We start from the raw sequence: 25,953 nt of genomic DNA on the forward strand, positions 1-25,953 counted from the left end.
TGTAGAATGACTTGGGTGCATTAGTAAACTGATGTCTAACTTTTTAACATTTTTTCCACTACAGTACTGCCTTCCACCCACTGCTGTGTAATATTTCTGCATACTTGTAGCACAACTTTGGCATACAATTGGGACAACTACATGATACTAGTGAGGAAAAACAGTGCAATAGTTGACATCTGAGTGGTACTAGTACTACCAGTGAAGCGCAAAATGTTAACTAGGCAAATTTTATCGTCACTAGTAGTACTAGTAGCACACAGACAACTAGTGCACAGTTTTGCTCTTCTAGTATACGAGTATGCTAAAGTTGTCCAACTAGTCAGGGCAAACAATGTACTAGTACATGGACCTTATAAAATGTACAAACACAATTCCACATTTAATCAGTGCCAGCGCATACTTTCATATTTTCCATAGTTTTATTTACAAATCAAAGCAGACATACTTTTTTGAATATCATTCATGTACACATTTACAAATATGGAGTGAGTGCATTCAGACATTATTTTACAAACGTACAAATGTGATTATGCACATATACATTTCATCTTCTTCTTTAAGCTTTGTATTCCCCACACATTTTAGAAATATCAATGCTATGATAAACTTTGCGAAATATAAAAAACGACACTCATCAACGACGGCAGCATGACAACAATTGGAGGTACGAGGGAAGTGGGTGCAGTAAAACTCTGTAGGTAGGCTAATGAGGTTAATTACTGTGTCTGAAAATAAAACTTATAAACCACACCAACAGATGGTTTTCAGTAAAACTGTGAAGATTACAATTTTCTGCCTAGGTAAGAAGAACCAAAGTAGTACCTTGGTCTTCATTCAAGAAAATATTTCTTAAAATGTGTTTTAAATTGTTTTCAATAACTTGCCTCTATAAACTACATGTATGATGCTGAATAGTTTGAATGCGTTCCAAATGTTTGCAGCATGTTTCAAAAATTGCCCGAATAGTTATTAAAGTATTTATGATTTTGATTTTGTTCCTATTATTTCAAATGGAGGAAAGTGAACTGAAGGTTGACCCCAATCCTTGAATTGTACTGCTTAGTGGAAATGTGGTTCATGTTGGGAAACTGCTACACACACAAGAGCTAAATAAGCATACATGTATTTATCTCTCGTATGATGATGATTCTGATCAGATCAGTCAGTTAATCATTGGTATTCTACGTTTTTTTGTTTTGTTTTTATTTTATTGTTTTCATTTTAAATCTAACAAAGCACATCAGAGTTTCTTCTCACACGTCCTTTCAAATCATTTCATGTCTTCAACCTTCTTGGTCATCTTCCAGCTGCGAGTCCAGCCTTTCTTTAGCAAGCCGTCATCTTCATTCATCAGTCCTTTGTGTTTCACCCACGGGTGCCCTGTGGAGAAACACGCTACATCATCCTGGTGTGTCTTTCTCAGGTGACAGATCCTCCAGGATTCTCGCCAAGCCTTCAACTCCTCTTGTTCGCCCTCCATGTCGTCCTCTTCATCATCTTCATCGCTTCTCCTGTGAGCCACTGCCACCATCCAAGACTGCTTCCACGAGAAGAAGGAGGTGTTCAGTTTGTGGAACTGCAGATGAAGCGGGGCCTTCGGTTTGCCCTTGATTGGCTTCCTGGATTTCTGATCTTTCTTTTCTTTCTCTGTGTTACTGTTGTCTTCCTTTTTAGGTGCTGCCTCTCCGTCTGTCTTCACCATTATCTCCTCAGAGTTTTGGTCTTCGCTGAGAGATCTCTCCTCGGTGTCATCGACATCTTCTTCGCTCCCTTCCTTGTCATCTTCATTGTCTACTTCTCTTTCGGGGACTTTTTCATTGCCCTTATCCTCCTCGTCAAAAGAGACATATTTTTCAGCATCATCAACCTCGTCTTCCTCATCTTCGTCTGTATCTGCTCTTTGGGATTTTTCTTTCCATTCTTTTCCCCTCTCACAATCGGCGTGTTTTTTCACATTTCCCTCATCTGTAGCATTGTTTGTCCATTCATGTCTTTCATCATCCCCTTCATCACTATCATCTTCTTCTGCATCTGTTTTCTCTCTCCTTCCATCCTGGTCATTTTCTTTATCCTCTCCATCCTCATTGGCCTCCTTATCGTCATCCGTTTCAACTTCGCCTTCTTCGTCCTCCTCAGTATCGTTTCTCAAATCTTTCTCCTCAACCTCGTCCTCCTCTTCATCTTCCTCCGTCTCCTTGAACTCCTCTTCGTCCTCCCCAGTCTCTTTCCTCTCTTCCTCGTCTTCCTCACCCTCACTCCACTCGTTCTCCTCCTCCTCAACCTCATCCTCCTCTTCCTCCTTCTCCTGAACGTAACCCGCCTCGTCTTCCTCCTCTTTATTCGTACCATCTTGTCTCTTTCTCGTGTCCGACTGTGTTTCTCCGGCTCCCTGTTCTACTTGGCCTTGTGTTTTAGTCGATTTTCGGTCTTCCCCTTCATCCTTCTCCTCCTCATCTTCCTCCTTTTCGTTTGAAATCATTCTCAATATCTCTCTGAGCTGCAGTGTGATGTTGGTGTATACTTGCTCTTCCTTTACTACATTTCCATGCTCCTCCATTACTTTTAGGTCCTCATCCATGCGCTTATCATTGTTCCTATCCTTGACGACTTTTTCCTTCTCCTCAACGGTATTTTGGTCGTTTTCATCGACGCCATTGTCGATATCGGAGTCATTTAATTCCTCCTCCTCTTCCTCCGTAACTTCCTTGTCCAGCTCATGTTCTCCCTTTTCTTCCTTCACATCCACTTTCTCATTACACTGTTCATTCACTTTCTCCTCCTCTTCATCGTCAGTTATCCCATTGTCTCCTTCTTCATCCTCCTCATGGACGTCATTGTTATTATTCCGCGGTTTCATCTCATGTGTTTCACTGTCTTCAAGCTCTTCATCTTCCCCATCAAACGCCTGCCTTTCCTCATCTTCTTCGCTCTCCTCTTCATTTTCTGTATCTTCTTCCTCCTCGTGACACATAGTCTCATTTTCATAATATTCCCCATTATGTGTTTCTGTCGTTAGGTTTATATGCTCTTCATTGTATTCATTATCTGTGTCCTCTTCCTCATCAACTCCTTCATCCTCCTCTTTCTCATCTTCACTACCCTCTTCTTCATCCTCTGTTTCCTCCTCGTCTAATCCGTCATTCTCCTCATCATTGTCCACTCCTTCATCCTCTTCTTCTGTGTCATTAAATAATTCATCAAACTCTGAGTCATTGTCTTCTACCTCATCCGGGCCATCCTCTTCTGGTGGGTTCCATCTTTTCAGAGTCCTCCAAGAATCCCACCACTCGGTGTTGTCATTATTAGCGTCATTCAGTTCTGATGTGAGGAGGGAGTTGAGAATATTACGCCTCCTTGTCATCATGTCGCTGTGCCTTTGATGGGATTGTAGTGAAGACCTACACGACCTGCGGGCACAATATATTGTAACTTAGCGCTACATATTTTGAAACAGTAAAAAGAACACGTGATATCAGCCTGTTTCTAAGTACTTCTGTCAGATAAGATAAGAATAAGATAAGAATGCCTTTATTGATCCCACAGTGGGGAAATTTTCATTGTTACAGTAGCAAAGATATAGGTCACACAGGGGCGGCGGCATAATGTGGCCATTAATGTATAACATTGACAGCAAACATTTAGAATCAAACCTATGTAGATATACGCAGTAACATGTGTATATACACATGTGTATACACACCAACCTACATCTACATAAAAAATATGAGGAACGAGATAGACGTGCAGTATGTGACTGCAGTGTCCAGAACTGCGGAACAGTAGTAGGGTAAGATAACGTTACAATGTGTGTTTATTTTTGTCATCCTCAAATGTTACAAATGTACAATGTTGTGGAGATGACTTCTTAACCAGTGAAAAACCAGCACAGGCTGATATTTCCTGGGCACACAGAATTCAGGCAGAAATAGCATCTGGCAGTGTCTACTGGCTGAAGCACGGTCAGAAGCGCAGACCTGCTTTATTCTACAACCTAAATTCAAACATTTGTTCAAAGAAAGTTTACGAATGTATTCGCATCATTCTTTCATATTCATTTCTGTTTTTTTTGGGGGGGGGGGCTTCACTGCTTCAACGACTGTACTGTATGTAGATATTTGGATTTTTTTGTCCAGTCAGATTTCAGCCGCTGTGTGCTGCCATGCATGTCAATCTATCCTGCCCAACTAACTGTGTGTTAGACGCGGCCAGTGCTGCAGCGCATAATAAATAATCAGCTGCCGCATGCGATGGCAGAAAACTGTCTGCGATGCGGGTCAGCTTACATCCTTTCTGTCGAAATAAATAAACATCCATCCATCCATTATCCAATCCGCCTATCCTCACAAGGGTCGCGGGCATGCTGGAGCCTATCCCAGCTGCCGTCGGGGTAATAAATAAACAAATAAATAAATAAACAGATAGATATCCAAGGCTGGATGCCACGTTCCCAGCCATCCATCCTGCCTGTCTGGCAGTGGACTTTTTTTTTTTTTTTTAAGTTTGGGAAGACGTTTTCTATGATGGCTTATTAGACTCACCTTGCAAAAAAAAAAAAAAAAAAAATAGGAAAAAGCAGATTTACACCTATAGGCAAGCGATATGCCGTATCACTCAATAGCAACTGGTGGGTGCAAGGGACGGTTCAGTCAACGACTTGACGTCACATCCGTTCCTAACATGCATTCAAATTAATCAGGTAGATTATTTTGGCAAATACAAGACTAGACACAAAATGGGGAACATCAGATATTTATCATGTTTCACAATATTACGCCGTTTCCCCATCAATACCTCATAATGGGCCGCCGGAGGTACACTTTAACCCATTAAATTTCAGATTTGTCCTCCAAATCTAACTTAGCTATGACTGTGCGGCACGCCGCGCGTTGCTCCAAAATGCCGGATGAGTAATCCCCATAGATGCATGATCCACCACAAGTCCAATTAATTATAAATTCATGTAAAACAAAAAGTGAATTACTTCATGGTTACATATTCAACATATGTTTGTGTGCAGATGTCACTTAGTAAGATGTGTAACAATCCACCTGAGCTGCAGGCTGAAAAGCCTGCAAGAGCTCCAGATGTTCGCATGATCGTTTTCCTCCTCCAGCACAGGTGCAGAGATCAGCCAGGACTTGTTCCACCCAGTCAGTAGCACATCATTTATCTTCATAATTTCAACTGTGAGCTCAAACAATGTACAGTCTTCAGCTTTAACTGTAGGTTTTGAAAGCCTCCATGAATCCTCCCACCCTGGAAGTTCGTCCTATTTGAGACATAAGTTTACATTTTTTTAAATTGAAATAACATGATTTGGGAATTCAGTGAAATCAATGAAAATTAAGTCTCTGTTGATAAAAAAAGCCCCACCTGCTCCAACATTTGCTGTATGTCGTCAAACTTGTTCCTGAAATGTAGTTGGAAAGCAGGCCATTCACAGTCCCACTTTTGCTTCTGTTGTCTGAAGGCAAAGTTCATAATTTTCCAGGTGCCGGCCCATACAGGAAGATGATATACTCCTATTTCTGGATTGGGGATCAAATCTCTGTCGAACAAAATATCCCATTGAAATGGTTTCTCCCCAGAACACTCTGGCAGGGTTGTACACTTTACCTGTAACACAGAGCATTTATTACTTGTACTACCTCAATTCCATTGAAGTTAGGACGTTTCGTAAAATGTAAATAAAACAGAATACAACAATTTTCAAATCATGTTCAACCTATATTTAACGGAATACAGTACAAAGGCAGGATATTTAATGTTCAAACTGATCAACCTTTTAGTTTTCAGCAAATAATCATTAACTTAGTATTTTATGGCTGCATCACGTTCCAAAAAGCTGTGACAGGTGGAAAAAGACTGAGAAAGTTGAAGAATGCTCGTCAAACACCTGTTTGGAACATCCCACATGTGAACAGGCCAATTGGTAGCTGATGGGTGCAATGATTGGCTATAAAAGCGTGCTCTGACATTCACAAGCAAAGATGGACAAACTTCACCTCTTTGTTAACAGCTGCGTGAGAAAATGGTCGAACAGTCTGAGGACAATTTTCCTCAACATAGAATTGCAAGGAATTTAGGGATTTCATCATCTACGGTGCATAATTTCATTAAAAGGTTCAGAGAATCTGGAGAAATCATTGCGTGTAAGCGGCAAGGCTGAAAAACCTTGAATGCCCATGACCTTCGATCCCTCGGGCGGGCACTGCATCAAAAACCGACATCAATGTGTAAAGGATATCTGCACATGGGCTCAGGAACACTTCAGAAAACCAGTGTCAGTTCAGCGCTACATCCGTAAGTGCAACTTAAAACTCTGCAAAAGCCATTTATCAAAACACCCAGAAAGGCCGCCGGTTTCTCTGGGCCTGAGCTCATCTAAGATGGACTGATCAAAGCGGAAAAGTGTTCTGTGGTCTGACGAGTCCACATTTCAAATTCTTTTTGGAAATTGTCGTGTCCTCCGGGTCCAAGAGGAAAAGAAGCAAGTTCAAAAGCCAGCATCTGTGATGGTATGGGGCTGTGTTTGGGTAACTTACACATCTGTGAAGGCACCATTAATGTTAAAAGGAACATACAGGGTTTGGAGAAACATATGCTGCCATCCTAGCAATGTCTTTTTCATGGACACCCCTGCTTATTTCAGCAAGAAAATGCCAAACTACATTCTGCATGTGTTACAACAGTGTGTGGGTACTAGACTGGCCTGCCTGCAGTCCAGACCTGTCTCCCATTGCAAATGTGTGGCATATTATGAAGCGTAAAATACGACAACAGAGAGAGTCTAGCTGCCATCCATTTTCTACTGCTTTAAAATGGTACCTAAGGGTTTAGACTTGAAATATATCATTCAATGAATACCATAGTACAATAAAGCTACAACTTGATCATTTGTTTTTAAATAAGCAAATATATAATTTAGGACTGTGTACATAAAACAGAATAAGAATATTTGACACACTTTTGATTGAATGTTAAATTTCAAAAATATTCCTGTTCCTATTTCGCCCAGTCCTTAGAATTGTTATCAATTGCTTTTAAAGCAGCACTGGGCAAGAATTTGACCGTAATAATTTTTATCACAAGTCATTTGATGAAACATTGACTTACAAGTAGTTCAATGGGACTTTTGTCATGCGTTGGGGCGGGCGGGGGGTGGGGGGCCGGGGTCTGTATCGTTTTTACTGGCACTAAGCAACTTTGAGGAGGATGGGAGCAACTCTGGCTCCCCAAAAAATACAAATGTCCTGAATTGCTTTATGGCATACTCACTTCCTCCTTTGCTATAAGGATGGAAGTTGATAGGACGTCTACGCTGGTGTCATGGCAGAAGCCCCAAAACAAACAAAAAATAAAAGTATTGTTTAAAAAAAAAATAGATTCATTACCTCATCGCTATTCATCTTTCACACAGCCACTGGAAATAGAAATGTAATTCAGTCCAACTTGCAGGCCAGCGAGAGCTCAGGATTTCATGACACTACGCGCTGGTGCGCATGGGAAATGTGGTTGACTTTTGTCAAAACACTACCGCTTATGTCCACATGGCGCCGCCATAATCATCAAAAACCAACATATTACACAGTGTTGCTTCAAGGTCCAAATTTCATCCAAACGGGTTCTTAACTTTTTTGCTGTCATCTTCACACACAAACTAGTTTCATAAACCAGTTTCATGCATTTACCTGCTTCCAGGAGTGGCTCCAGTCAATAGTAGATGTGCACTCAGGCTCTGATGCATATTCCACATATTTGTACTTGTTGTCTCTGACCACATCTATAGTTGTAAATCCTTGAATTTTGGTTTTTGTCTTATTAGCCTTAAGAAAAAGATACTTCGGTGGTTTCAGACTCATCCAGGACTCCCTCCAGTGTAACCGGAATATGTCAACTTCAACTTTACGCTTTACTATTAGAGGTTGGGGTGATGCCCTCCTAGAAGAAGGGGGTAGCAGTTTACTTTTAGGTTTGGGAGGAGGGGGAGGTACGATTTTGAATTTGATTTTTGTCTTGTTTTTTTCTGCTTCTTCTGAAGTGACCCTCTGAAAGTCGGAGATTTCGCCTTTTGTCTTATCTCCATCGGCCGCCAGAGCCCAATGGTAGTTCCACTTTGAGAAAAGCCTGCAGGCAAACACAAAGTAAGACAATTTCATTTTTGTCAGTGATGAGAATCTTGTATTACCAGGAAGAAGAAAATGTTTTTATTTCTAAAGCTTATTTTAGATAATGCTAAAAGTTATGCTTTAAAGCGGAAATCAACCCAAACAATTTTTTTGAACAGTATGTTCTATGCAGGCCCACTAGTTGAAACACAGCATTCTGATTAGTACTGTGTTTGTGCTATAAGAGTTAAGCAACAAAATCCACCCATTTTTAGCCATGTCCGGGGGCGGCCATTTTGTCACTGTCGACTGAAAATGACATCACAGACCGGGCTCAGATAACGACCAATCATAGCTCAGCTTGAGAAAACATGTGAGCCGTTACTGTCATGGTTTTGCTCTGTTGTGTTTTCTCCCTCTCTCTCTCTCTTTCTCCCTCTCTCTCATTCTCTCTCGTTCTCTCTCGTTCTCTCTCTCTCGTTGCAGCCCAGCTGGAGTGGGGGCGTTCCCTTCAGTTGACCAACTGTCGCTGATCATAATCAGCAAGGTTTAAAAGGACTCTTTTCTCCACCACGTCTTGTCGCATGATTGACCTTGCTTGCCCAAGCTCATTTTTCTAGACCTCTCGAATTACGTTTTCGATTTTCTTGTTAGAGTTTTGATTGTGATATTTTTTGTCCTTTATTTTTCGTGCGATTGGAGTTTGCTCTCTCATTTATATTTTTCAATTAATCTATTCTTCCTTGCCATTTGCGAGGGCTTTTTGTTCCAATTTGATGTTTCCTGGCTTTGTTTTAGCCAGCGACTTCTGTTCCTAATTTGTCGGTCATTTGCGTTTGAAGATTTTTTGTATTCTACAGTCTTTGTCTTGTTCTGCATTTCTGGAATCCACACTCTCCATTGTCCACTTTAGACAGACATGTGTCAGTTACCTGAGCCCTGAGGGGCAACAGAAGTGACAAAATGGCAGCCCCCTGAGATGGCTAAAAACGTGTGGATTTTGCTGCTTAACTCATATTTCATATCAATCATATTGTCTTGTTTCAACTAGTGGGCCTGCATAGCACATATTCTGGAAAAAATATGTTTGGGTTGATTTCCGCTTTAAGTGAAGGAGCCTCAAAGCATAGTCTTTGCAGGTTGTCTGTGGTGGAGATGTGATTGTTCTTTTATCGTAAGAGATACACACATAGGCTAATTTGTTGCTAACCGTATGTTCAAGAAAGAAAACCCGAAACTAGCCGCTGAAATAATTTGATTATAAATGTACTGACAATTAATTTGTGAAAATCAGCCCTTGCTTTATTTTTGTGGTCCAACTGAATCATTTCAAACTTCATATCAAACAAATGAAAATGTTGGTACCTTTTACTTTACTTTGTATCTTTTTTTAAAATTGTTTTTAAGGTAAAGGAAAAACAATTTCTGTAACTCTCATTTAGGCTTTTGTACTTGTCGACAGCCATTTTAATTTTTTGATTTATTTTATAAATGAATGTGTGAAAGTATGGTCTATGGTTAATGACCCATTCTTCGTAAACAGTAGGCTACATAACTTGGACTTTCGAAGACATGTATTTTTAAGAATTGTTCTTGGATGCATAGTGTTATTTAATAATACATGGACTTTGTTGTTTTTACTGCATAGATGTTGGTTCTGTCATGGAACAAACAGAGAACTCATTGAATTCACCTGATTTGTATTTAAATCTACAGTTACAAGTTACAGGTGCATAAAGTGTGTTTGTGATTTCCAATGTTCTTGACAAGACATGCTCACAATTTGAGGGAACTTTTCTCCTTCAATTGCCCCTCTTGTTTGCACTGGTCTGCTATTGTCTGCGCTCTCTTCTCCCATTGGTCTCTTAGCCGGCCATTGCTGAAAGACCTCTGCTCGCCTTTGTTTGACAACATCCTGTTTCCAAGAAGAAAGTCTGTGAACAATTTATCTGATGAAAGCTCATAATCATCAAAGCAAATGCCACATTTCCTCATGATGTGACGTCCACACAAACAGTTAAACTTTAAGATAAAACATGGATTACAGCTCCCTGAAAGCGCATATCCTTGAATGTTGCATCCTGATGTAGTTGTATTACCAGCGATAGAGTATTACCACATGGTCTAATATTAAGTGTCAGGGTCAAATATTTGGTTGAATTGCCATGCACTGCACAGTGATGTATGAATCGGCAAACTGTGACATGAGATCCCATCTCTCTCTCTCTCCCTCTCCCACACACACACACACACACACACGGTTGTCACAAGCGACGGAAATCAACAAACAAGAAACCACAACTTGTGACGCATTAACTTGAGGTTGAAATGACATAATAAAATCAGGTATTTTCACATAGTGCTTTGCTTGATACAAATAAAAACTTTGAATGGAACAAAATGTACACTGGTGAAATAGTTTAATTTTTAATTATAGTTTTCAATGTAAATGTCTACCATTTATCAGATTTTGCTCATGTTCATAGTGGAGTGGAGTTGTACACAATGAAGCAAAAAAAAAAAGGCAATGTCTTTCAGCACTGTAATAAATTATAATGCATCACAAAAAAATGCTGACAAATATTTGATGACTTATAGTACATGCATGTTCGCATTAATACATTTCAAAACTCATGTGGCTGTTTTGGAACAAACCAATGAATTGAAACCAGGATGGCCAGCTAATAACAATTTTGAAGAATATAATTGAGAATTTCAGACATGTTACTGAAGTGTAAATTGAAGACCTGAGCCTTTAATCCTTGCCTGTCAGCAGGATGAACCTCGGGGGCTCAACGGTGTCGCTGGTGATAAGAGAAGCTGACTAATGCAATAACTATTATCTAAAATTAGGGAATGATCTAAGATCACCACAGGCAGCCCCACTGCTCTGAAGTCACTCCATTGAATTCACTGAAAATGCAATTACAGTGACCTCAATACGTTCAGATGATGCATTAACCCCTTAAAAGGGGTTCACATGTTTGTATCGCAGTGTTCCCCGTTGTTTCAACATTTTAGAAGAGGCAAAGATTGGATCTGTGAAAGATGCTTAGGATTCCATAAAACTGAAGTTAGAAATGTCAGATCTTCTGCAAATTGATGAAACTAGGCCAACATGCAGAAGTCTGACGTCACGCAAAAATGGCAGTGCACTCAAAGATTGTATTTTATCACTTACACTATTGCAGTGTAACACAAATTGGTGTTCAGTATGCATCACTATATCTCCTCAGCTTGTTGCTGAGGAGATATAGGTTGTTTGTTTTTGTTTATTCTTTTTTTTAATGGTTATGGCAGCAAAAAACAAAAATACGTTTGCCGTAAGGACTGCTGTAAGTAAAATGTGAAATTCAACAACAAATGATGCTATTTTATGTCCGTTATCCATGTCTTTTTTTTTAAATTTCATTTTACAGGAAATCTTTCAGGTCTTATTTGCACCACAGTAACTATTGGTCTGCCAACACCTACAGTCACATCATGTATAAAATAACCCACATTAAGTACAAACTTGGGAGCGAAAGAACGACAGCAAAATAACAGTCATAACTTACCTGATGTCTTTTGTCCAGTCAGAGGATTTCCCTTTTAGTGTTTGTTTGAAAGCCTTGCTTTATCCACCACAACTATATATAAAGGTCCAATCCAAGTTGTTGGTCTGTCACGACAGTGCTTCGGGGCCTGTGGGCCACATGATTGTCTTAAGTCCGTCCGTCTAGGTCTGTTTTGCTGTCAGCTTAAACAAGCCCAGACTTAGTCTGCGCTGTGTGTTAGCTGTGTGGAAAGCAAGTCTCCCTCCTTGCTATTTTTACATTGTATGAGAGTAGATTCTGAGCTGCAGCTCTAAATTTAGTGTGAGAGGTACGCAATGCCAAACACGAGGAGCCCAAGCCTGCTGTTGAGATGTAGACAAGAAATAGCAAATGAATGAAACAGGAAAAAAGGTGCATGACCTCCCACGTCGCCACCCCACAAACACTCTGCAGTCATTAAAAATGTATTTACTGAATTCTTGACCACACTGCTTTTGATCATTATAAACCTGTAGTGGTCTAGAAACACTATGAGAAATTCATGTCACAATTGTAGCAATCAATCATATTGAACATAATCCACTAAAAAGAAACAAAAAAAAATACAGATGTGCACAGTGAAAGCATTGTAAGAAGTTTTATTCTAAATACCATGGTAATAAAATCATCAAACCTCTGTACTTTTTTTTACTAGAAATTGCAAACAGCAACAACCAAAATGTCCACGGATGAAAGACACAAAAAAATTAACACGATAGTGATAGAGAATACTGTAATGTGGGCAACGTTTTGCAGCACCGTAAAAATGGGGAATTTGTAATTTACAAAAAGAAGACTTTTTGTCAAACGTGTCTTCCCTTGGCCATGGGGTAAGATTTGTTTTATAAAACAAAATTGTAGTCTTGTGTGATTTAATTAATTCCAAATGTGTTTATTTTGACGTGCTTATTGTGTACTGTACATTCTTATTATAGTATAGGTATTATTATTTTCTTATATTTTCAAAGAAAATAGATGTTATTCTTAAGTGGGGCATCTTAGACCCGCTCTTTGAGGAACTGATCACTTTCTGGGGTTGGATCGCCATGAACCCAGCTGAGCACTTCTCCTGAGAAAATTGCTGTGTCCAATGGCCCGTGTGGAACCTCCAGGCCTCCTGCCACTAATTAAGAGATGCTGTATCATGATGGAATTGAATATCTGAGACCATCCAGGCTCCTTGCCAGTCAGAATGTGAATTAGCATTCTTAAAGCGTGCATGAATCTGCAGGGCGGCAGGAAGTTGCAGTTGCCCTACTCCAGCTCATGGTTTGTCCATGACTTCTGGGTTGCCTTGAAGACCTCCAGGATTCAAGTCAATTTTGCACCACTCTTGGTCAGTTTTTGGGCAGAAGCACAGGTTTGAAATAATTCTGGGCCCTCAACCTATAGCTACTCTTATTTGTGGTGCTGAAAGCCAAGCCTGCTTCCGCATCCCAGGCTCCTGATGCTGGTATTTGATTTTCTATGAGTTTATCCACTCTGAGGCAACGGGATTAATGTTGCCTCCATTCTCAGAATCTCCAAAGGGACTTGACGTGACTCCTCTCATTCTTCTCTTGTCCATCCTCATATTATGTCTCACTACCTTGCAGGATTCTTTCCACTCAGTTAAATGAGCTTTGTTGATTTTAAGTTGTTTCAGAAGAAATGTCAAATGAGAAATGTCAGCCTTTGGGTTATACATCTTCTTTGGTGGCCAAATTTTCAAATGCTTCTCCAGTTTTTCACGTGACTGAGTCATTTTTAACCATCTGGGAAATGAATCTTGAATTGTAGGTAGAGTAGGGTTTATTTGCTCTTCCATATATTACTGTTTTCTCTTTCAGCTTCATCCGCTGTTTTAGACTTAATTTCAAACTGTTTCTTGTTTCCCCTTCTGTTTGTGAGACGATTTAACCTGTCCATATTAAGGCTGTGAAAATAAGTAGGCAGGGAAGACAAGGTTAATAAAAGACAATAATAATTTAGGACAGTCTTTCCTAAAACTAAGTCCCGATATAGACTTTGATTGTCAGCGTAAAGTGCAGGTGTATTTCTTTTATCTGTTGTCATATAAAAGACCAATTATTCAGGGTTGATTTGGAACTTTAGATTTGATAAAACAAGTTGCAAATAGTAAAATAAATAATATTCCGTTATAAACACTCAAATTAAACCATAAACAATGGTAACAATTAATAGTGGTATAGTATATGCTGCTTACACACAGCCGTTTTCTCCTCCTCAATCCTAATTCAGTGTGGTACAATGACAAATTAGCCCAAATTAGTTTGATATCTTATCTGAATATAATGTTTTTAGGTTGGTACGTTTTGAAACCCAAGATAGAAAAAATGGTATGCAGTCAACAACACCCAACATAAAAGGTACTGTGATACAGTACTTGGTCATTTGTTTCAGATAGCTTCAATGTCATATATGGCCGACATAATATTTCACATAATTAGTGAACTAATCTTCTCATTTATTTTTACTCCTTATAAGAGTTAACAAAATCCAAACAAATTATTTGATTTATAGAAAGAAAAGTTCCAATACACACAAAATAGTTTGCATTTCATGCTCTTTTTAGCTGGCACATTGTGTGCAAATGCACACATTTTGTGGTTCTTACGAGGGCAAGGCACTTGTTTAGCCGTTTTTGCTCTTGGTGCAGCTTCTGTCCATAATCTTGCACTATTTCTCAGATTTTCTTCATTATGAAGGTATCAGAGCTGACCACTTGAGGGTTCTTTTCACTTTTGTACGTTTTGTAACGGCTTCAAACTCCCTGCAAATATCAGGAAAATGTGTTCATTACGGTACATTGTGTACACAATTGTACAGCGTTACTATTAAATGCAGTTCTCTTTTTGTTTTTTGCAGACACTAATTGTTTTAGAAATTGTGGAGGAGAGGATGTACCTTGTATGAAGAATCTCATCTTTGTGTGGACGCACTGCTCTCCAGCTATATAGTATATACTGTCACTTTGAGGCTCAGCTATCATTGCTTCCATGTTTAAATGGCTGTCCTGGCTAATATATGACACTGTACAAACAGAGATTAGGTGAAACTGCCAGTAAAGATTGTTCTGAGTTAAACAGCTTGTAAGGGCATGGTACTCAGTGTTGCCTCACCGAGTCGTACAATGACGAAGGGATATACAGTATGATATGGATGAATTGAAATGGTGATTTGATGTTGGGTGTGGGGGATCCGTGGATTGCTATCTGCCACAAGCAATTACAGGAAATAGAAATAGCTATACTATTATACCTAAAGAGGCAGCTAACATTCTGTACCTGCACTTCTATACTATATTCTGAACTTTTGATTGTGGGTTTCCTGGAAGACATACAGGCAGTATATGTTACATGGGATACAAATAGATGTGTAGAGTCCCTACCCATGACTCATCTAGCAAATGCTTAGTGAACCAACATTTGATACAGTACATACTGTATTTCCAAATTTCAAACACTAAATTAAAATGGACCATAGAAAATAATGCTATCAATTCATGCTGGCATTGTTTCAGAATTAACTGTAATTTAATAATATGCAAACATGAATGATAAACCTCCAGTCAGTGTGAAATTCCCAAGTCACTGGCCAATGAAAGTGGCAGTCATTTTAATCTTAAAGTGGAAGTCAACCCAAGCATATTTTTTCAAGAATATGTTCTCTGCAAGCCCACTAGTTGAAACAAGGCATTCTGATAAATATTGCCTTTGTGGAACAAGAGTTAATCCACTCGTTTTTAGCCATCTCTGGGGGCGGTCATTTTGTCACTTCTATCAACTGAAAATGACATCACAACTGCTCAGGGCTTGGGTAATGACCAATCACAACCTGACCTGTTTTCTGAAGCTGAGCCGTGATTGGTCGTTATCTGAGCCCTGAGCAGCTGTGATGTCATTTTCAGTCGACAGAAATGACAAAATGGCCGCCCGAGATGGCTAAAGCTTGCTGCTTAACTCATATTCGCCAAATGCAATATTAATCAGAATGCCGTGTTTCAACTAGTGGGCCTACTGGGAACATATTCTTGAAAAAAATTAGTTTGGGTTAATTTCCCCCATTAAGTAAATGTATTAAAAAAAATAATAATAGAAAAAAATTCAATATATAGTAATAATTTCATTTAGAAATCTTTATTTTAATCCTGAAACATCATTAATGGCAAGCTCTCATTTTCATTGTTGAGAGGATAGATATACCTGAGAGCAAACTAGGGATGGGAATTTCAACTAATTTGCCCGCCGACTAGTCTCAAATTTTATTGGCGACTAGTCGACTAGTCTATAAGCAAGAAAACTTGAAATTTAATACATATTGAATCCAAAGTTTAAAATGCCAATGTTTTGTGTATTTACATAGGGGCTATATTAGCCCAAACATTAAGGACAGTTTGTTAATTCAAATTCGACTGATGTAACAACAACTGATTGAAAAAAATGAACAATTGAAAGAGAAATACATTTCTGATGCATTTGCCAATGCAATGCATGGCATTTATTATGTATAATGTAATGAGTCAGTCCAGCAGGGTCTCATTCGCTATGTGCTAGGTGCATTATCATGCACACAGGCGACGACTTCATTTTCTAGTGCCCACGTACCCATCACACTCCGCAGTTGAGCAGCCAATTTTTCAGCTGTGTGTCTTTCCTCCAAGGCGCATGACGCACACAGCTTCGTCCACATACGTTATAGTCATGTAAGATTCGGTGGCTATGGACGTCCATCCGTCTGTAGTTAAGGCACTGGCCACATAGCTGACCCGCTCAAACGCTTGTAGTATCTCCTCTTTCATTTGGTTATGGCTACTCTCGAGTTGGGGCGTTATTGTTTTGCGACTTGGCACCACGTACTTAAGCTCGATATACAGCATTCATTTTTCGAACCGTCTGCCCTCAACAAAAGAAATATCGCGTCATTTTACAAATGAGTTGCGTAATCTTTGCTGTGCGGTGAGCATCGCAGCGCCTGGCTGGAACAAACGCTCTCATGCTCGTCTGACTGGCCCCCCCGCCATCCACCTGCTGGTTCACATCGAGATTTACTTTGGATGTGGTTTCTCATCGCTCTGAGAAAGTGGTTGTAAGCGAGTTTATGCTTACAAAGCCTACAGACGACCTTGTTGCCATCTGCTGCATCAAAATACTGCCAAACGGTGCCGTTGTTTTTCGTGGTAGCTTCGACATCTTCAGAATTTACTTTTCTTCCTCAAACTTAGAGTGCCCGCCCCATACTATGCGCGCGCGCGTGCGGGCGCGCGTGCGGGGTGGGGCGAGCAATTCTCTCTCTTGGTGCACAGCTTGTTGACAGAGGCAGAGGCGTGAGGAACAAGATGCGTGAATCTTAATGCAGCGTTCAACCGACTAGTAAAATACTAAACGTTTAATAAATCATAGACGGTTAAACGACTAGTCGCGCACATCCCTAGAGCAAACATTAAAAGGTTAAATTCAAAAGCAAAATAGCTGTGCTCTTAGCAATCAATATATATAGGAGTGCTTCTCGAAAGTTTTGAGTTTTCTCAAAACTGTCTCTTTGGTGCTCTTCAGTCGAGGGATCAATGCAGGACTTCACTAGAATGCATGCATGGTCCATACTAGTCCACTCAAGCTTGCCCTGAAGAAGGCCTACCAAGGCTGAAACACGTAGGCATTATCTCCAATTGGCCATGTTAAAATAAAGGCCTTTTAATCCAAAATACTTTGAGTGCCTCAGTTTCCATTTTTTTGTAGCTCTGCTCTTATTGAAATAGTACAATTGTGTTGAATTTTGTGGTGACTGTTGTCGAGTATTCCAGGAACACGTAGCATAAAAACTCAAAGTGGTTCAAATAAGTTCAGTCTTAGTCTGAGAAATGTTGAGGAGGAAGGTTGCATGGCATGAATGGCTATTATGAGACCAGTTTAACAACGTGCTGATCTATGTAGGTATGACAAATTTCAAGACTTGTTAAACAAAGATGAGACGAGTGTATATCTCACCGTACAGATAAAGGTGCCCAGCAGAGGTAAAGTATGCAACAATGTTAAGGGATGGAAACCTGCAGGTCGAAGGCACTGGCAGAGCTAGAGGGGGGGCCACAGGGGCAGTGCCTCTCTCTGATATATGCTTGGATCCACTAGGTACCAGGCCAGATAAGGTACGTTATGTGAGTGGTTTTTAAAGAGAAACAGCATAAATTACAGCTGTAGGCGGAACTTGTGGCCGTACACAACAGCTTGCTCGCGTGGGGAGCAGACGTTGAATTTTATGTCGTTTATTTTATTGTTTTGTTTTTAATTTGAGAGACGCTCCAATACAATACAATAAATACTGTACGTATCATACATCCAATCAAACGTTCGTGCCACGTTAATCAGAAATATAGGCGGGCACGAATTGTTATAGAAGAAGTGTGCATGTTGTTCACCCTGGAATCCCCTCCTTAGTTCCTATGCCATCCAGCTATCACCAAACACTCTTCCCCCTTCCATGTTGGTCAGCTCAAGCAGGATCTTCTGAAGAGGTTGTGGAAACCAACAGCAAACATGGACTTGATGTCTTGGGCATGCGACATAGCGTTTCCAGTAGGCCCTGGAATCATTTTGAGTTTCTTCTCTTCTGGTACCCTGTATTGGGTGTCCAGAGGGCTTGATGACCATGAAATGTCATATTTCCTTGACTGGAAGACCTCTCTTTCAGCATCTGTAAAATCTGGGGCCTCCTCATCAGATGTGTGGTCTTGTTCAGAGTCATGCTGAACCCCATCCTCATCCTCCTCAGCTTGGCTTTCCTCTCTTTCTTCAGTATCACTGACTGTCAAGACCAAAGATATGATCCGGCCCTCATAAACTGGACACCTATTGCTCATGTAGACAACAGCTCCAACAGAACGCAACTGATAATATCTTACCCAAACTCTGCTTATATATGTCAACGTTTATTTCTATTCAAAATGTATCAATATGTTGCAAGAAAGCTTGAGTTCACGTGGGGCGAAGATGGCCTTTGTGTATGTGTGAGTGCCCGTGTAACAATAATTTACAAGAATGCGTGTGCCATGTTTGCGTGTGCGTGTGTGTCTCCGTCCCTCTGTCTGTTTGTCTGCCTATTGTGGAGCATGTTGAGCCATATTTGATCCAAAGAGCAACCCACAGATTTTAAACAGCCAGTATTCACTTATGGGTCAAATTTGACCCATAACACCACAAATTTTTTTTAAACCTTTAGAATTTTGTTAAAATGGTGAAAATTAATTTTGTTGCGTTAAAATAGTTGCGTCCGAGGATTAGATGAAGCCTCGTTCCGGTAGAAAAAAGCAAATGGTACTTTTTACGTACCTAAACTTCAAAACAGGTCAATTTTGACCCCAACACAATATAAGGGTTACACAAGTTCAGTCTTAGTCTGAACAAATTCTGAGCAGGAAGCCTGAATGTGTTGAATGGTTGTTATGAGAAGAGTTTAACAAGGTGCTGATCTATGATGGCATGTTGCTTTTCAAGACTTGGTAAATAGAGATGAGCCAGTGCATATCTCATTGTACAGATAAAGGTGTCCAGTATGCAAGACTGTTAGGGGATGCATACCTCCAGATTAGAGGTGGAGATCAAGGGCCAGTGGCAGAAAATCAAAAGTGTGAGAAAATCCTATGTGGCCCAAGTGGTTAGGTTAGGCGAGCAGACAGAGGGGCGCAAGGGGATAATTGCTGATGTGCCACTTAGTGTGTCATCAAGCAGCTGGTAGATCACCTGAACGCTAGTAACAGTACAGTTTGAAATTCTAAAAAATGACCAGGGGAGTGATGATGAGACTGAGACCTCGCTAATGGAATTTAGGATGTGGGTGCTTTCTGCTGAGCTGTTTTCAGAATTCATCAGAGTGAGAAAGTACAAACCAAAACCTATGAGATGTGTTAATAAGTGACACTAGTTTAGACATGTAGCTGATGTAAGAAGGTTGATACGTGTGAGCTGTTATAAGTTTGGAGAGGGTGGTGAGGGAATAAGGGTGAAATGCTGTAACTGTGGTGGGATATAGCCCACTTGGTGGGGATTGAGAACAATAAGGTGTAGCAGATAAAAGCAAAATCCTCTCATGTGGATGCGGTTACGATAAGATGACTGGACACACAAAGGCAAGGGAGAGACAGTCAAGAGCAATCAGCAACTAGAAAAAACCTAGAGGACATGAAGAAGTGGGAGGAAAATAGACGATTTTTGCGATAGCTGACACTCAATCTAAAGCTAAAAGGATTCAGGTCTTAGCAATAACTGCAGAGTACCAGCGAGGGAAGACTTGAAATGGGAGAAAGTGAGGGATGAACTTGAACTAAGTGATCAGTTAAATTACAGTCAGTCATATACGAAGTGGGCTTAGTAATCAGACAAATAGCAGGCAAGAGCAAAGATGTATGGGCAAGTTAGTGTTAATAATTATGCTACTCCTTCTTTGGAATGCAAGGAGTCTTATTCCTAGTAGAGTAAAGAAACCAGACATGGTATGTCAATCTTGGTTAAAGCCGAAACTAGATTTTGTGATGTGGATCAGTACTGTAAGTGCAGACCAAAAAGAAGGTGCGGGTGGAGGGTGTGTAACTTCTGTAAGGCAGGTAACCCGATAAAAAGTGCTGAGTGTAATTATGGGTTGAATATATATATATATATACATCGTCTCTTGGTCAGTCTGTCTATCGCAGAGGTCCCCTGATGTAAGAAAACAAATGTATAATTCTTCCGGTTAATCTATTATATGAGGCTGATAACTATTTTATTTAGAAAAGTGATTAGATTCTCTCCGTTACATCCATCTACTGTATGACTGACTCTTAATGCGTGTCAAATTGACTCCGTCGTGTAATGCTAATATTAAATGCACAAGCTAGTAAAATGAGTAAAATAATCAGACATATCTGGAAAGTGTCTTTGCAATGGGGAAAAGGCCCAGTGAGAATTCAACATGAGTCTATGCCCAAGAAGAAAAAGAAAGGTACATTTTACACACAATACCAGAAGACCTACTTAAAATATGGATTCATGACGACGTGATTCCAGCCCGCTCTGGAAAATATGCGCTGTCCATGCAGACTTCAGAACTGATTCGTCAACGAATGAAAGTGCCTTGAGAGCGTCATACTTGGTGGCGAGCTGCATTGCTAAGGCTAAAAGGTCATTCAACAGCAGTGTGGAAAAAACCCTGTGGATTCACATTTATTATTGTAGCATTGCACTTGTCAAACCCCCACATTCACTTCCGTCTATGCTTGTCCGTCTAAGTTTTTGTCTATCATCAGTGCGTCGGTCAGATGGAATCCCCACCTCTGATTACACGTGAACAAAGACCTGTTTCATTCATAAAATACCGACTCGAAATAATTTATACCTAAAATACCTACTTGAAATAATTTTGCTCCTATCGCCCCATTTGGCGCAGCGCCCCTCTGCAGCGCGTATGGTGCATACTCCTTTTTGAGCCACTGGCTCTGTGCAGCGGCAATATGTCCGGCCAACAAAGCGACACATGGCAAAGTGAAGCTCCATCTTTGTCACCAAAATGTTTTGTAAAACAATGCCTAGACAACTGTGTGCTAAAGAAAAACTTTATTTATCATAGACAAGAGAAAGTGCGCCAAGCAACATCTTGTGGCGTCTGAATCTGAGTAACTAAGGAAAAGTTTATTGTAACAGCACATACCTAGATGAGCGATATGGATAAGAGACAAAGAATAAAGTAGAGTCATGTGGACTTACAAGTAGATAGACACTGAATGCCATGGTACCTCTATGCACTGAGCTTAAAAAAATAAAATAAAAACTCAAAAAGTAAAAAAGACACAAACAATCCGACCAAAACGGTCACCTAGCCCTGCCAGTGATTACAGCTCTGATTACAGAATATTCATTCAGAGGGTAGGGGCAGAGGGGCCAGAACCACCACTGCTTCGTTCTTGGCCGAATATGTCTTTATACTCATAGAGTTCCTGGAACACATCCCCCATGGAAGAGAAATTGTAAGGTTGCCCCTCTGCAACATTTCTGTCAAGATTCTGCCTTTCTTCTGGCTCCTCAAACATCGCCTCGGTGAAGTATTGGCCCCCGTTTGCCGCCACCATGTCATCGATCTTCTTAATCAGCTGCACCACCTGAGCTCTCTTCCAATTTTTCTTATTGTTAAAGACATGGTAGCGACCCCAACATCTGTTGATCACCTCTTGGAGCTTTGGATTGCCATTTTTAACGTACTGCTGTATGGGTATTCCTTTTAGATCGTCACCATGGGTGAAAAGAACAATCATGTAGCGGGATGCCTCAGGACCGAATAGTTTCTCCAGAGCTTGCACACTCTTTTCTTCTTCTTCTGTATACCTTCCTACTTGCAAGACCAGCAGGAAGGCGTGGGGTCCGGGAGAGGACATGTGGATGCATTTTGTAATCTCTTTTGTGATTTTTTCAGGACTTACAGATGTATCCAAAATCCCGGGGGTATCGACAACCTGAATCTTTCTCCGACCCTTGACTTTTTCTGTCTCACAGTGCTCAGTCACTGACTGTGTACTTGTTGCAGACAAAAACACTTTTTTTCCAACGATGGTGTTTCCAGTAGCACTCTTTCCAACTCCAGTCTTCCCAATTATCACAATTCTCAGGGGGTCACCTGATGACAGAAATATACTGTACTTCAATCAGTTACTCAGTAAGAATATCACAAATGTCAGAAGATTGCAGAAAGTCATGAAAATTTTCAACCTCACCTTTAGGGATTGAGTACAGAGCACCCATCTTGCACTGACTCTCTGATGAGATTGCAAATAAACACAGCCCACTTTCAGATTTGGTGTACATCCTTCTTCAGTGCTCCACCCCTTGGGTGGACTGTTATCATATTTAGTCTGACATCACAAGATTTCATAACAATAATGAAACTTGCTGTAGTAAACTGACTTCTTACAAATTAAATAACAACAACTATGGCACTCAGTAGACACTTTTCACATTAAAAGCTGAAGTGGAACCCTGTGGATGGACTGTAACAGTCTGCTCCACTCTGACAGATTTCTTTACCTTAATAAAAACCTGCTCAACTTGCTCTTCTGCGACCAGCATTAACAATATATCAGAGCGCTCCATCATCTAAATAACACCAATAGCATTCAATGGAAACTATGAGTGTGTATTGTCTGCTTGTTCTCGGCAGAGTGGCATTAATCTTTTTCCTCGTGCCTTTAGGGGATTTCGTTATGATCCGTTGAAACCGAAGTTGACGTTTTTGGCCATGATTCAAAAAGGTACTGCATGTTTGGTAAAAACACAACACTGCTCCAATACCAAAGTAAGACCATACCCACAGTGAAACACGGTGTTGGCAGCATGTTGCTTTGGGACTGCTTTTCTTCAGTTGGATTTGGGGTCCAAGACAAGGTGGAGGGACTTATAAACTGTTCTAAACAGCAATCAGTGTTAGACGGGCACGGCGCCAGGATTATGGGGGGCTTAAGCGCTATACAAGTGACAGTCCGTTTACCGTGTGTGTGTGTTGGCTCTGAGGGGGAAAAAAAACATTTTTTATCACTTCACTTACTTGAGCGGTTCTCTCGTTTTTTAAACAGAAGTATAATAGTATAATAATAAAGTGTCTATTAAAAAATTATAATAGACATTTGTGGTACGTGGTAGAGATGTGTATTCTAGTGATGGGTTGATGATACCTCAAGGAGTGTATCAACACATTACACAAACTGTGTTGGCACTTTGTTCACTCAATAGTGACCTCTGTTGTACTTTTAAAAACATTGCAGGTCAACAAAATGAAAATAAGATGGAAAAACTTGCATACTGTAAAAACAACATTAGCCTGTGAAATTATATTAAATCTTTTCAATTGCTAATGATTTACTTAAAATATGATCTCTTCTTTGTATAATTTCATTTGCTCCATTTGTTGATGTGAAGGGTTCAAAATCTGCTTGTTTGTGTAAATGCTCAAATGATTTGGCAGGTAAGAAATAGCAAATTTGTCTGTAATAAAATTCATAGATTGAATATGTAGTTTATGGGTTTTGGGGGGGTGCTAGTGAAAGTTTAGTCAGAATTGCCGACGGACACCCATTTAAAATTAGAGGCAGACCGGCTTATAGTTGTTACTATTTTCTTTTCGCGAAAAAAAAGGTTTATATATATATATATATACATATATACATATAAAATTGAACAAAGATTTTATTCAATAGCATAAGAACAATTTCCAAAGTGTTGATAAAATATTTTTTGTACAGTATGTGTTTAACTCCTAACATGAAAGTAAGGTTGATTATATAATGTATAAATTATAAATTTAATGAATGCAAAAAATTGATACAGCTCACAAAAAAAAAAAAGGAATATATCTAGTATTTTGTATGACCTCCATAACTTTTATGGACAGCAACATGTCTGCTTGGCCTGGAATGAACAAGTTGTCAGTCTTTTTCTCGGGGTCTACTTATTTGTGCAAAATAATCTTTCATAAATTTGTTGAGCAAATGACTTTTTTGCGTGTACAAATGAACAAATCTTGTTTGCCTTCAATGGCCCACATTTGTGGGAGTATTTCTTAGTCTAGTATAGTATCCCATTGAAAATATTGATTCTGAAAGGAAACTAAAAGTGTTCTTACATACCGGTTGGGTTTGATGATATATACTGCATACACAAATATACACATACTCAAGTTGGAACGGTGCTAATCGGTTAGTAGTGAGTTAGTGGTGCGACCCACTGAGGCTTTCAAAGGAGCATTTACGATTTCAAAGGCGATTAATCTCAAAGCGGTCACGATTTTTGACAGCTGTCCCAAAGTTCTGTTGAAAAATTCAGCTGTCAGGATGTGTCACCTTGTGTTTTAAAGCAGTCAGGGATTCAAAGGAGTGTTTGGCTTCTACACAGGGTCCTGATTTTTAACAGTGGTTACAAAATTTAGTAAGAAAGGTAAGAATGTGACCTCCTGTTTTAAAACAGTCAGAGTTTCAAAGTAGCGTTTAAAAGGTAAGGTTCGTAAGGTAAGTGTGCACACCATAATGCAACCGACAGAATGTGAGGACAGAAGCGCTTTAAAAGGATGAGGACAGAAAGGTCGGAGGACGATTATTTTTATGAAAAAGGACGGGGGGGGGGAATGGAAGGGCATCCAGGTTGTGGCCCGAGGACAGTGCCCATCTCTGAGTATTTACAAGCCACTTCCCACAAACCTTATTAAGTGGCTCAAAACAATCCCAAACTTTTGAACGTCGCTTTTCACTGGTCACCATTACTAACGCAGCAACAAAAACAACAACAGCTCGACAATGGAATTACCTAAGCGTGGTGTCGGGTGGTCCCAACATGGATGCGAAAAAATCCATCTAACAATACAAAGAGTCATTTGCAACAGATGCGGAAAAGTGACACTCAGGGAAATATTGGTCTGCAATAATTATGTTACCTGCTTCCACCTATCGAGAGCAAGTATAGATAAGGCAAAAAGAAAAGGTATTTTTGTGTGTGTTGACTGTAATCAGAGTACGTACAAGTACAGAAAGAAATGTCTGTTGCAAGTGTAAACGATTAATCAGGCAAACCTATCCTAGAGCCACCTGCCTAACATGCAAAGTAACATCACACCTAGGATATACGGAGTTTAGCCACAACAATAGGGAAGCATATATAGAGGGTCACCGCACCTGGAATTATCTTAGCTGTCGGGGAAAAACCATAGACAAGCTTAGGAACACAAGAGGAAGTCTCGCAAGATCAGGTGTCCATGCTGCAAGAAAGAAACCCATGGTACAACGTCCCGATGTAATAAATGCAAGAGACAATATCTCAAGGCCTGTGAGAATAGTCAGGGCCGGACAGAAGACAATAGCAGCTCATCATTTTACAATGGAATACAAACTGCATATTAAGAGAATTTAAGATACCAGAAAACCTCACGGAGGAGGTGAAGGTAGATGTGGCCTGTCTACAAGAGACAAAGTTAGCCCCAATAGATAAGGTACCGGCAATGAAAGTGAAAGTGTATGTCATCATACTCCAAGACAGAGAACTACAGGGAGAAGCAAAAGGTGGTGGACTGGCAGTCATTATAAACAAAAGCCTAGATTTTGCATTCCTTCAACAGAAAGTCAAGTCAGGGATTTAGAACACCAAAAAATCAGAATATCAATCCTTGATAATGACAACTTCACATTCAACATGGCCCAGAAAATTCACCATACCTATACAGATAGGTGGTATCAAGGTGACTTACCTATACAGATAAAACCAAAT

General features: G+C 40.0%; 2 protein-coding genes across 2 annotated transcripts; both read right to left on the reverse strand.

The window, feature by feature from the left end:
- Window positions 1-497: 497 nt before the first annotated feature.
- Window positions 498-11,810, reverse strand: LOC147135166 (uncharacterized). The gene is made up of 8 exons (XM_086053789.1): window positions 11,669-11,810; window positions 9,892-10,026; window positions 7,695-8,130; window positions 5,377-5,619; window positions 5,052-5,272; window positions 2,612-3,410; window positions 2,260-2,551; window positions 498-2,208 (listed from the first exon to the last, which is right to left on the reverse strand). The coding sequence occupies exons 2-8, from the start codon at window positions 10,023-10,025 to the stop codon at window positions 1,274-1,276; spliced, it is 3,060 nt and encodes a 1,019-aa protein (XP_085909915.1). The 5' UTR covers window position 10,026; window positions 11,669-11,810; the 3' UTR covers window positions 498-1,273.
- A 9,445-nt stretch (window positions 11,811-21,255) lies between these two features.
- On the reverse strand, window positions 21,256-22,679 carry LOC147135167 (GTPase IMAP family member 9-like). The gene is made up of 2 exons (XM_086053515.1): window positions 22,422-22,679; window positions 21,256-22,324 (listed from the first exon to the last, which is right to left on the reverse strand). The coding sequence occupies exons 1-2, from the start codon at window positions 22,510-22,512 to the stop codon at window positions 21,573-21,575; spliced, it is 843 nt and encodes a 280-aa protein (XP_085909641.1). The 5' UTR covers window positions 22,513-22,679; the 3' UTR covers window positions 21,256-21,572.
- Window positions 22,680-25,953: the final 3,274 nt, after the last annotated feature.

This window comes from Filicampus tigris, chromosome 15, assembly GCF_054856515.1.
Source record: "Filicampus tigris isolate MCC_2025a chromosome 15, RoL_Ftig_1.0, whole genome shotgun sequence".
NCBI lineage: Eukaryota > Metazoa > Chordata > Actinopteri > Syngnathiformes > Syngnathidae > Filicampus > Filicampus tigris.

What these genes read in the sequence shown, in the direction of transcription:
- LOC147135166 (XM_086053789.1), bottom strand. Translation starts at nt 10,025, where the DNA reads ATGTTGTCAAACAAAGGCGAGCAGAGGTCTTTCAGCAATGGCCGGCTA. An exon ending in TACAGCAAATGTTGGAGCAG is followed by an intron (nt 5,273 to 5,376) that starts GTGGGGCTTTTT and finishes TGTCTCAAATAG; the next exon opens with GACGAACTTCCAGGGTGGGA. An exon ending in GGAGGAGGAGAACGAGTGGA is followed by an intron (nt 2,209 to 2,259) that starts GTGAGGGTGAGG and finishes GGGAGGACGAAG; the next exon opens with AGGAGTTCAAGGAGACGGAG.
- LOC147135167 (XM_086053515.1), bottom strand. Translation starts at nt 22,512, where the DNA reads ATGTACACCAAATCTGAAAGTGGGCTGTGTTTATTTGCAATCTCATCA. An exon ending in TCTGTACTCAATCCCTAAAG is followed by an intron (nt 22,325 to 22,421) that starts GTGAGGTTGAAA and finishes TTCTGTCATCAG; the next exon opens with GTGACCCCCTGAGAATTGTG.